Source organism: Phyllostomus discolor, chromosome 13 (assembly GCF_004126475.2).
Source record: "Phyllostomus discolor isolate MPI-MPIP mPhyDis1 chromosome 13, mPhyDis1.pri.v3, whole genome shotgun sequence".
Taxonomy (NCBI): Eukaryota; Metazoa; Chordata; class Mammalia; order Chiroptera; family Phyllostomidae; genus Phyllostomus; species Phyllostomus discolor.
Window position 1 is genome coordinate 8714840 of NC_040915.2, and position 12142 is coordinate 8726981.

Sequence of the window (12142 nt, forward strand, 5' to 3'; positions counted from 1 at the left end):
AGATAAGGACCATGTAGAAGGACTCCCCCTGCCACAAAGCCCCCTTCATTCATTCCTCTCCCTCATGTAGTCACGCGGTGTGTGTCCCCTCCCACACAATGTAGTCCAGCCGCCGCCTCCTCCCTGTGGCGAGGCTTTGGAAAGAGGGGTCTGCACTGCTGACCCCCACTTCCTTATCTGTCATTTACGCCCTGGCTCCTTCCCTCCACTCCAAGTTACTAGTCCCTCTGAGGTTGCCAGCAACCTCCTTGTCACTAAGCCCACTGGCCGTTTCCCTTATCACTGCTCTCTCTGGGTTTGCCTCCGTCTCTTGGGCATGACTTCTGGGCTACATGTTTCTTTGCCTGACTCTAACTGTTGTTTTCTCAGAACTATGTCTTGAGTTCTCTTCTCCGCATATTCTCTTTGGGTGATCTTTTCTACTTTTTGGGAGTCTTCACCTTCCCATGCCTCTCTCTTTGACCTTCACACCCAACTGCCTCCTGCTCCTTAAACTCAGCATGTCTCAGCTGGAAGTCGTCGCTTGCCCCCTGGCCCCGACTCTCAAATCCCCAAACCCTGACTCCTCCTCCTGTGTTTTGTCTTTTGCTGAAAGGCACTCCCCTGACCCAATTCACCTTCCAAGTAATACATTGGAGTGTTAGCTTTGACTCCTCTCTCCCAGTGTCCTGTTGCATGGCTTCCTACATAGTTACCAAGTGTCCACTTCTTTTCATTCCCATAGCCATCACTTCCCACCCCCCACCCCCCACCTTTACCGCGACTCCTGCCATGGCTTCCCACACCACTGGGAGTTCTGGGATCAAAACGCCCCAGCAGTTGGGGGAATCTCCAAGGTGTACATGAAATCACAACACCCTTTTGAGACCTGAGCCTGGCTCCCCTTGTTTGTGGGCTAGAGACAGACCCTGGAGTGTGACCTAGGAATGGGAAAGCAGTGTCTGAGGTGCTGGGCATAGGGGTCAATGTCAGGTAGGTTCGAGAGTAAGGCAGGCGGCCAGGAGAGAAAACCGGAGGTCTCTGGGTAGTCAGTGCCAGGCGGTGGGCACCTCAGAGTGAGAAGGGATCAGACAGTGGGAAGTGAGGCCTGGTTTTTCCAGGTGTTGGGCACTAAGGGAGGAGGGGCCTCACATGGCTCAAGGGTCGCTGGGGTTGAGGAATTCAGGGATGAGGAGGCCTGGGGGGTGGCGGGAGGCTGAAGGCCCCCAGGATGACAGCAGGATGAGGTGGGGCCTGACAGAGATTCTGAGACACTAGGTGCAGGGGAAGCTGGAAGGTCGGCTCTGCCCAGAAGCAGGGGCTTTGTCCACAGGGGTCGGGGCTCCGAGGAAGAGGCAGTGGGCAGCTTCCTGAGTCAGGTCTGTGGGGAATAGGCAGCCTCCTTCAGGCAAGAGAGGATTTTCAGGTGAGGCCAGGAGAGGGCTCGCCATGGAAAGAAGGAGCCAGAGACCTGCGAAGTCACAAGAGGAGGGAGGTGGTGGCACTGGACTGTGAGAGGAGGGCAGCAGAAAGGACTGGGGCAGTAGGGACTTCTGTCCTGGGGGTTGGGGGCCAGGGCACTGACCTATATTGGCACCTGGAGAGGCTGAGGGCACCAGCTCCCTGCTGAGTACATTGTCTGGGCCTTGTCCTGACAGCCTGGTCAGAGGCGAAGGCTGAGGCTGCCTGGGGCTTAGGTCCTGGCAAGGACAGCCCATCCTTTGAGCCCAGGGATCCAGTGCAGGGAGCACAGCTCGCCCCACTGGCCGAGGTTTATCGCAGAGCTCAGCCTGGCTTGCTTGGTGACTGCAGGCTTCTCCTCAGCCTTGGCCCCCGAGGACTTGCACAGAGACCTGTGGGCACGCAGGCACAACGTACGCACTGACATACGGCCCGTGTTTGACCTTGGGTTTTCCGTTATTTAGCAGAGTCTTGTACCCGAACCTGGGGATCACCAGGCTCCCTGGCTGTGGTTCTTCTGTGACCTTGGGGATATTACTCGACTGCAGGTCCTCAGGGGTTCAGAAGTGACTCTGAAGTGTGTGCCCTGGCTACACTGGCCTGGCCAGCTGGCCAGGGGAGCTGCAGGCACCAAAGGTGGAGACCTGCAGCTCTGTGCTATTTATATTCATTGGCGTCTGAATGAGGCTTTAACAGAGCCACAGCCTCCGTGCCCAGAGCTGGCGCTTCCACACATTCTTAGCCTCTGTCCCCTGATGAATCAAAACGGTGCTCTGCCTTCCACCTTATGGCAGTAAACTTGCCATGGTGCAGTAAACTTGCACCATGAGGGAAGAGTTTCTTGTTTTCCACACACAGAAGTTCTGTTAGCTGGGCACCCGAGGGCCACACTGCCCGTTTCTCTGCATTTCGGTCCGAAGAACAACCTTCAGAAGCTGGGCTGTGGGGGGGAGCATCAGCCTCACCTTCCTCCCTGCCTCCTCCTTGGGGCTTATCGCTTTCCCCACATCAGAGCAGCCGGGTCTGGGCATGGGCCCTGCCTGGAGGTCCTCTTCATACCCAGAATGCCCCAGGGCTTGACCCAGAGCCCGGGAAGGCTAGGTATTGTTTCCTTAAAGAATTTGGGAATTCAAAGTCAGGAACTTACTGGGGGCTAGGCTGTAGACCTCACAGCCCGGGGCTTCCTTGAGGAAGAAACTGCAGGCCTGGGGGATCTGGGCCAGCTCCTGGGGACCATGCTGCTGCACGTCCCGGGTTGGGGACCAATAGGTCCTGCCTGGTTGTGCTCGAAGAACACAGCCAAGGCTGTTGTCAGGTGTCAGTCCCATGGAGGCTTCCAGTGAGTGTGACCTTTTCTCCAAGGCCATTCTTAAAGCTGCTTGGCCTTGACCTCAGGCAGCTAGCCTGGAGGTGGGAGACCCAGCTGGGGCCTCTCCTCCTTTCCCCAGTGCTTCGGCTTCTGCCACTCTGTGCTCCCCCTTCCCCACCTGGGCAGACCTCACCTGCAGACATGCCCTGTGCATTGCTCTGCCGACTCACCTCTTCAGTTGCAATAGCTCTCGGGAAAGAAGTTCTGTCTCTGGCTCACAGGGAAGGAGGCCATTTTTCATATCTCTGCTTTTTCAGAATGAATCTCAAAGCCCTGATATTCTTCCTCCTCTGAGCCAGGAGGGAGGCACCTGACATGTGTTCACCCAGCAGGCAGCTGCCCAGCCAGCACCCGTGCAGGGCAGCCCGGGTGCTCCCGCGTGGTCTCTCTGCTTCCCGCATTACCCCTAACTGCCCAGACGTCACCCTTCTGTGTCCCAGCTCTCTCTGTCAGGCCCCTCCTTTCCTATGTTAAACTAATCGACAGTTTCCTAGCTTAGAAAAAGGGACCTCAGTGGCTGAAGGTGGCGGCATGAGGCAAAGGGCTGGAGAGCTGGGCCCCGTTGTGCCGTGGGTGTGGGCCTGGCTGAGCCATGCTCTTCTCGGAGCCTCTGCTCCCTGGTCTTGCAGTGCGAAGATTTATAACCCTTACCTACCTTGACACGATGCCTGTGACAGCGTCTAGGCAGGTGAACGTGTATGGAGCACCTACTAATTATATGCAGGACCCCGGGTCCTGAAGCATGAACAATGAGGAACCCCGCAGAGTGCTCCCCAGCTCTGGGCAGTGTGGTGGGAGGTCAGGCTGAGGTCACAGGACAGAGGCCTGCCTATGAAGAGGGGCCCAGGAAGGATGGGAAGCCACGATCCTCTCACCCTCTTCCTTCCCCCTCCCTGGGCGGCTCCCCTCTTCCTCTTAGTCCTGGAAGGGCACCCAGGGCTGGGCCTCGGTGGGAAGCAGGAGCAGGCCACCTTGGCATGAGCATGAAGCCAGACAGGGGTTCGAGTGGAACAGTTCGTGGTGCTGATGGGGAGGCTCCCCCAGACCTGAGACAGCACACACAGTGTGCCCACAGACGACAGAAGGTGGGGGCCAGGCATTGGGCTTGTGGGACTGGACTGGCCCTTGATCTGGGCAGGGTTCCCTTCCCTCCTTCCATCCGTCCAACCATTTGTGGGCAGGCAGGGCACTGGGTGCTGGGGACAGCCGTGGGCTGGGTGGGCTGGACCCTGTCCCCTGCACCCCGCCCTGCCGGCAGCCTGGCCTAGCCCAGCGCCTCTGCCTTGCAGACGCTCATCACCGCCATCGGGCAGACAGCCTACACCGTGGCCTCCGTGCTCGTCCTGTTCTTCGTCCTGATGTACATCTTTGCCGTCCTGGGCTTCTGCCTGTTTGGAGGTCCCGAAGGGGGCGACCTGAACAACTGGGAGAACCTGGCTGGGGCCTTCTTCACCCTCTTTAGCTTGGCGACGGTACTGTGTCCGGGAGCAGTGGTGGCGGGGTCCTTGGGAAGGGACCGCCAGCAGGTGCGGGTGTGTGGACACATTGGGCTTCCCGTGGGGCCTGCCGCATGTTCAGATACCTCGCTGGGCGGGGAAACTGAGGCAGCAGTGAGTGCTCCGGCCAGGGGTCCGTCTCTGTCTCTAATCTTGTCACTCCCTGGAGCGTTCCCATTTGTCTCACAGAGCTGTAAAAATGTCACAGCATTCGCAAAAGATGATTCACTTGGATTAAGTTTAATTTAATCCAATAAGTGAAGCCCATGTCACTTAGCCTTTTGGAACGGACTAAACCACACAGACCCACCCAGAATAAGCCTGCAAAGCCCGAGTCCAGAAGCCTAGACTCTGTTGGGCTCTGGAAAGACTGGAGTCTTTCCCAAGGAGTTTCCTGGCAGAGAGGCAGAGTCTTTTGGGAAAGGATGGGAAGCCTTTAGGAGAAGAGCCCTCGGGGAGCCTTGGCCAGAAGCGCCCCCACCCAGTGGTGCCCTGCACCCCCAGGCCACCAGGATGCACTAGAGTCAGTGGATTGGGGACTTCCGAGGGGCTTGTATGGGGGCAGAACCAACTTCCTTCTAGTGGGGCGAGGCCTCCATAAGGTCGGTGAGTGGGAAGCCCACCCCACTGGGCCTTGGCACTCGGCACGCCCTCCCTTGCCCGAGCAGGTCGACGGCTGGACAGACCTGCAGGAGAAGCTGGACAACCGGAATTTCATGCTGAGCCGAGCGTTCACTATCACCTTCATCTTGATTGCCTCCTTCATCTTCCTCAGCATGTTCGTGGGTGTGATGATCATCCACACTGAGGTGAGGCTGTGTGTGTACGGACTGGGGGTTGGCTCAGGTGTGGCAGGCAGGCTCAGGTGTGGGCCCACATCTTCAGGGAGGACCCTGAGCCGGCCCTCTCCTAAAGTGGAGGGGCGGTGGCCCAGGGGGCCCTCTCTACCCAGCCCTACTCTTCTCCCTGAGCCAGTGCATTTCCCTGCCTCGTGGTGGTGGCCAGCAGGACATGGGCTTGGGAAGTCACTGCAGCTGCACTGGCAGCTTGAGTTGGGGTCCTCCTGCTGAGGGGTCCGAGCCGCAGTGCAAGGCTAGGTAGCAAGAAAGTCTGGAGGTGGGTGTGCAGGGAGAGCCCTCGCCTCACCTCTGGCCCCACTCTCCAGGACTCCATTAAAAAGTTTGAGCGGGAGCTGATGCTGGAGAGGCACCTGACGCTCCTGAAGGAGAAGCAGGTGATCTTGAAACGGCAGCAGGAGGAGGTCAGCAGGCTGATGCAGATGCAGGTGCGCGGCCTCCCCTGGCGGCAGACACACAGCTGCGTGGCAGTCAGGCTGGGTGAATGGCCAGGAAGAGGAGCCTTGAGGCCTGCAGGGAGGGCAGGCTTCATTCTCGGCACTTCTGTATTTCTCTGGCCCTGTGAGCATGCGGGGTGCTGTGACTGTAACCTCTCCCTCCTTCCCGGGCCGAGCTGCGCTGCTGGGCCCTCTGCCTGCCGTGCTCTTGTTACTGAGGGCTCACTGGGTCCCAAGCAGGCCCCGGGCGCCCACCCTCTGAGTGGATGAGGCCATTCAGAGGTGGTGTGAACCTCAGTTTTTCTACACTGAACACGAAGAGCACAACAGGCTGGAGAGTGTCGGGCACAATACGGCTGTAAGGCTGGGCTGTGAGCCCCGAGTGCTCTGCCAGATTCGGAACTGTTGCCCCTTCCTCCCCCACGTGGTCAGCGCTTCCCTCCTCAGCCTCTTCCCTGAGGCAGAGAGACATCTGCCTTTCTCGGCTGTGTTTTAAGGTTTGCTCAGGGCAGGTGAGACCATGCTGTGCCACACTTAGGCTGCCACAGTTTCCTTCCTGTGTCACCTGTCCTCACCTCAGTGATGGTGGCTCATGAGGCTACCTCGGTCAGGGGGTCCTGGCTTGGGAGGGGCCGGGTGACTGGGGCGAGGCTCAGGATTCATCCTGGGGTCAGGGTCAGCGCTCCTGGGGCACCTGTGGAGGGTCCCCAGGCCTCTGTGCGTCTCAGATGTCACCCCTTCCTTATCGTTGATCTCTTCACGCTGCCCTCTCTAGAAAAACGTTGACTACAGAAGTTTCACTGAGCTGGTGGAGAACTTCAGGAGGACCCTGCGGCATACTGACCCCATGGTCTTGGATGATTTTGGCACTAGCCTGCCCTTCATCGATGTCTACTTATCCACCCTGGACAACCAGGACACCACGATCTACAAGTCAGTCCCGGCCCCGCCGACCTGGCCCAAGGAGACCAGGCACTTCCGGGCCCCCTGCTTCCTTGAGGCAGGGCCACATCTGGTCCCTGGACAGTAGGGGGTACAATGGCCGATGAGCAGGTTGGGTGGAGTGAGGCCCTTCTTGGGTGTGAGGGTCCCGTGTATGCACAGGGCTGGGCTGAGGCGTGGACAGGCCCAGGACGGGGTGACTCTGCCCCCCTTCCCCGCCCCAGCCTGCACTGGACTGTATTCAAATGTGGCTCCTTTGACTCTCCGGCCTGCCCTCACTGACCCCTGTCCAGGGGCAGAGGGAAGAGCATGGCTGGTGAGTCAAGAGCTGAGGCCCCTGGCCTGGTTCTGCCACTGCCTTCCTCTGGGACTCAGGCCCATCTCTGCCCCTTTCCCACTTGTCATGTGAGGGGCTGTGTGGCTGATTCTGTGAAATTGTGAGTTTGGCCTGGCCCAGGGCTGTGCTTGGTGAAGTTAGCCGGGGTGGTACCTGGCCATTTCTGTGGAAAAGGGACCTGAGTGTGGCCCTATGAGCCACAGTGGGCTCTTGGAACAAGGAAGGACTCGATTAACCTGGTTTCTGAACAGCAGTCTCCTGGAGGGCTTCGTGGACCAAAGGAACTACCAGGGGCCTCAGGGAGCATTTCCTCTGGGCCCAGATGGGACCAGGCGGTGTCTGTCATTTCCGCCTGGTCACCTCATGCAGAGCCCAGAAGTGTGTTGTCTCTACCTTGACTCACGTGATACAATAGCTCACTCCAGGGGCCACAGGTGGAACAGCCGACCCGGATTCCAGTGCAGCCCGACTGGGCTCTGAGGTCCCTCCTCTTTCTTGATCCCACACCTGCTAGGTGTGGTGGCCGCCTGGTGTGGTGGGTGGGGCCCGGGTGGCTCAGAGCCTGGCCCTGTCAGCTCCAGCCCCCTCTCCTGCCCTGCTTTCAGGCTACAAGAGCTGTACTACGAGATCGTGCACGTGCTGGGCCTGATGCTTGAAGACCCACCGCAGAAGAAGCAGTCCCACTCCTCAGAAAAGGCGGATGACACGTAGTTTGGTGTGGGCGCCCAGACCCAGAGGGCCTCAGCCTGTGAGGGGCCCCAGTAAACACGGGCTTTCTGGGCTGGCCTCTGTACTGTTGCTGTGTCACGGCGCTTCCCCACCCTGAGGGCTGGGTCTGGGCAGGTGCCATGGCGCCCGATTCCCCAACACCCCCCGCCCCATGATGCAGCCAGATCTCTGGGGTGGCAGGAGGAGGCTCAAGACTTGTCCTGGCCAGGGGGCACACCCAGAGGCCACACTGGACCTCTCCTCCCTTGACCCAGTGCAGGGACCCACTGTGTTCCTGGGGAAGCTGCCTGAGGACCCCGGCCCCAGAAGGGCCCAGACCTAGCAGCCCCCTACGAATGTGTGGCTCCTCCAAGCTGATGTGACCTACTTCCCTCTTGGAACCTCTGCAGCGCTCACCTCTGGGTCATCCCCACACCTGGCAGAGCTACATCTCTCTCTGTGGGCCCACTGCCCTGGGTACCCTCTTTGGAAGTCGTCCCTGCTTTCTCCTAGGCTCACAGAGGCCGTGGTGCTCTGAGGGGGTGGCCGTGACTGGCAGGGCTCTGTTGTGTGGGCATGGAGGTCGGGGTAGGCTGGTCTGGCTGGCTAGCTTCAGGCACTTTGGGCTGCTTCCCCTTTTATGGTCAGTTAGGACTCTTCACCGAAAAGGTGGGCTTTTCTGCAACATTCCTCGCCAGGTGACTGCCAGAGTTGCTGGGGCCCTGGGGCCTGCTGGTTCAGCCATAATGGAGCCATTTGAAGGCCCAGGTGGGGCAGGGGGCTGCTACCCCTTGCCCCCAAGTGGCCAGGCCAGAGGTCTGGTTGTTTCCCCTCTGCTCCATGGCTGGGGAATACTTCTGAAGCCTGTCACCTTGGCAGTGACATCTCAGACAGAAGGGGGTGGGTTCTGGGAGCAGCCAAGTGCAGAAAGACCCAGGACCCACACTGGGGAGTCAGGTCAGCAGAAAATACATGGGGTTGAGTCGAGAGCGGCTGGACACGAGGGTGCCATGGGTAAGCCCGTGGGTTCCGGGCCTGGGATAGCACCCCTGAGGCCACAGGACGAGGGCAGGTAGGAACCTATATTCATGGTTTCATTTCTGTATTGACTACCATTTACTGAGCTGTTGGGTGCCAGGATTCTGTGAAGAGAGGCCCACGGTTGAGTAGGGGAGAAGGAGATCCAGTGAGACTGGACGAGGAAGTCTCCTGAGGAGGCGACAATGCCTATTTGAGTGCAGGGAGCGCGCATCCGCTAGGTACTCACATCGTGTCCGTTTGCGGGTGTTCACCTCTCGGGACCAAACTGAGAATTTGTGAGCAGTGCCTGGGGCTGCTCTGGAGAGCGAGGCCTGTTGCCCTGCTGTGGGGGAGACCTCTCAGGGCAGGGAGTGGAACCTGGCTGCCCCTGGGGGTGGGGAGGGCGCCGTGCCACTGCCCGGGAGCCGGGCCTGAAGGAAGCAGGGTGCCCCTGCCCTTCGTGGCAGGGGGAGAGGTGCGGGGCCTCATGTGTTCAGTGCCTCTCCATGCGGCTGGGGTTCCCAGGGGTGCTGGGGTGGGTGAGCGCAGTCAGCAGGGCAGCCAGGCCTCCGGGCAGAGGCCCCACTCGGCGCGGGGACGCAGCAGACAGAGGTGGCCAAGGGCTCGCAGCGGCTGTGCCAGCTTTGCTCCGGGGAACACGAGAACACATCAGCTGCTCTCGCCGGAGCCCTGGGAACTGCCCCAGGGATCTGGGAGCGAGCGAAAGATTTAAAACTTGCCTCAGGGAGTTAGAAAGAACCCTGATTTCCGAGTCAGGAGACGGGGATTCCTTCATCGGTGACCGTGGGCAAGGCGTCCAGGCCCTGGAAACCTCGGCTGTCTGCTCCGAGAAGTGGGCTGATAAGACCTTAAGGATCGGATAGAATGGTGTAAAACAAGATGTGGTCGACTTAGCCATGTGTGCTTTCTGGCTGTCAGCTCTGCCGCTGCTTGGCGGCCAGCTGCAGAGTGGGCTGTGCCAGCCAGGGGCTGAGAGGGGCAGGGCCAATGTCAAGGTGGCGGGAGGAGGGTCAGGAGCTGAGAGCAGGGAGTAGAGGTCAGGAACCTGTGGGGGGTGGGGCTGGTGCAGGGCGGGTGGCCAGCAAGGCAGACCCGGGTGGGAGGTCTGGGTTCCAGGCCCAGCAGGGAAGCCTCGTGCCTGGGCCACTGGCCTGTGGCAAGCTGCTTCTAAGGGCACAGGCAGAAGGCTGTCACGGAGCAGAGAACTGTGCGAGGGTGACGTGCGGAGGGCTGGCCCAACACGGCTGGCAGAACGAGCTGGCGGATATTTGGCGCAAACTCTCAAAGCAGCATTTCTGCTTGGCTCCGCTCGCCTGTAGAGCAAACACTGGTAGGCTGGAATTCCCACTTGGGCTCTCACCAACTCAAACAGGCTTGGCCAAGCTTTGAATTGATTTGCTTGGGGCAGAAGTGGCTCTGCTTGTCCAGGCAGCGGAAGCAGGACCCTCCTGCCCTCCCCACACCCCGGGATCCAGCAGAGCTGTCCCCAAATGGCCCTCTCATCTCCGTTCTGCCAGTGGGGGGGTTTGGGGGCTGCACTCAGAAGCAGGGGGCACCTGGGCCTGAATCTTTGGGTCACACCCAGGCCCTCCCCCAGCTCTGTAGGAAGGATCTGGAATCCAAGGCTGGAGGTGTTTGGAAGGTGACCAGATTTTTTTTCAAACTGCTGTTGGTTCTACCAGCAGGAAGCTGCTCCTGTATCAGGGAGACCCAGGCAGTGCCTGAGAACGCACGCTTCCTATTTGCTCCCGCAGCTCCACAGTCCAGCGTGGAGATGCCGGGAATGTGTGCCTTCTGTTTTCCTCCAGTGTGGGGGAGGCTAGACACCTCCTAGAACAAACTGCCCTTCACCGGGGCAGGCTTTGCTCTCAGGGGTGTCTCCCCCTGTTCTGCTCCCTGTCCCTAGCCCCAAATGGCCTGGGTCTGCTCCGTTGTCCCGCAGACTCAAGAGAGATGGCCCTGAATTCCTAAGGAGGCTACTCAGGAAGGAGAGGGGGTGGTTGCTGATTCCAGTCACAGGGATGGGAGGTGGGGACAAAGGAACAAGATGTGATGGAGTGCCCGCTCTTCCCCATGCTCTGCCACTAGGAATGGTATCTGTCCTTGGCCGGCCACATGCCTCACCTTCCCCAGGCTCTGGCTTTGGTTTTGGCTTTGCCTCCAGCTTGGTGCGATACAGCACCTGGAGAACAGGGAGAGCCAGGCCCGGAGCGCTACAAGGAAAGGGAGTGTTGTGCTTCCTTGGTCAGCTCCTGGGTGCTCCTCCCTGGCAGAGAGTTGGGCGGTGGGAAGAACAGGGAGAAATCTGCCTGGAGGCTAATAAGGCTGCAGGGACCTGTGTGGCCAGGGGCTGGGACAAGGGGGAGGGGGCCAGGCTGAGGCCTGGGAGACGGAGACCAGCAGACAGAGCCTCCGACGTGGCTGGAGTGTGAGACCTTGAGACCCGGGAAGGGGAGAAGCGGGGTGACAGGTGTCCTGGTAGGGTAAGAGCTGGCCCCTCCCCGACGTTCTCTGAGGCAAATGATGGCTGGGACTGTTTAAAGATGAGTGTTGATGGTTGAACTATACCTTAAATAAATGGAGCCCCACGAATAGATTTGAGCGTGCAGTGTCTGTGGTATATTCGGGGCGCATCAAGATCGCCCCGTGGAACAGAAACCTGTCAGGCTAAAACTGGGAAGTGTAAGAGGGGCCGACAAACCACCGACAGAGCCCCCAGCTGGGATCGGAGACCCCCGAGTGAGGTGCTCCGGGGGCGGCGGCACCGGGTGGAACTGGCTTTTCGGAGAATGAAACTGAAGTGGCAAAAGGAAGTGTGGGCGAGGCCAGAGGGGGATGAAGAGTCTTGGGAAACTGGAGGTGACCCCACCTTTGTAAACCGGTGGGGGGCCAATGACATTCGCATAGCAGGGGCACCCCACAGATCAGCATTCTGAGAGCCCAATCGCCCCTTGACTCCCTCCTTCCCCAGGGGGACCCTGATGCCTGGGACTGGGGCCTGAGGTGGAGAGACTTCTTCAACACCCGCCACTGGGCCAGAGACGGAGGGTCCATGTGGAGCTCAGGCCCCGCTCCAGAGGGACAGCGCTCTCTTGGTTGGCTGTGGACAGAATGCCTTCTGGGTAGTCAGTGTTTCTGAGTACAAGGTGCTGTCACATACCTGATCCGAATCTCCAAATAACTCTTAGGTATCCTAATTATTCCCATTGAACAGGTGGTAAAACAGGTTCGAAGAGGTGATGTGACCTGAGACTACAATGAGGGGAGGAACCAGGACTCGCCACCAAGCATGTGTGGCCCTTGTGCTGCTCAGCCATGATGCTGTGCACCAGTCTTCCAGGGACTCGATACCCTCTTTCCAGGGGGACAGGCTCTGAGAGACTGTCACCTGGCCGAGACTGTCCTTAAAGGGCAGACGCGGTATTTGAATGCAGGCCACACATGGGCCCCTCTGCTCTGCTGCCTTACAGCAACCTTGTTCTCAAAGTTATTTTTCTGTATTTATTTTTTAAAGA

The 12142-nt window shown here is 59.2% G+C and overlaps 1 protein-coding gene across 1 annotated transcript in view; it reads left to right on the forward strand.

Moving 5' to 3' along the window:
• The window catches only part of CATSPER3 (cation channel sperm associated 3), an 83554-nt gene extending 72353 nt beyond the window's left edge, over positions 1 to 11201 (forward strand). Inside the window, exons 4-8 of the mRNA XM_036013776.1 lie at positions 4099 to 4281; positions 4974 to 5114; positions 5471 to 5590; positions 6375 to 6532; positions 7484 to 11201. Coding sequence (XP_035869669.1) covers positions 4099 to 4281; positions 4974 to 5114; positions 5471 to 5590; positions 6375 to 6532; positions 7484 to 7589 — 708 coding nt within the window. The 3' untranslated portion in view covers positions 7590 to 11201. The remainder of the gene's footprint in view (positions 1 to 4098; positions 4282 to 4973; positions 5115 to 5470; positions 5591 to 6374; positions 6533 to 7483) is intronic.
• The last annotated feature ends 941 nt before the right edge of the window (positions 11202 to 12142 follow it).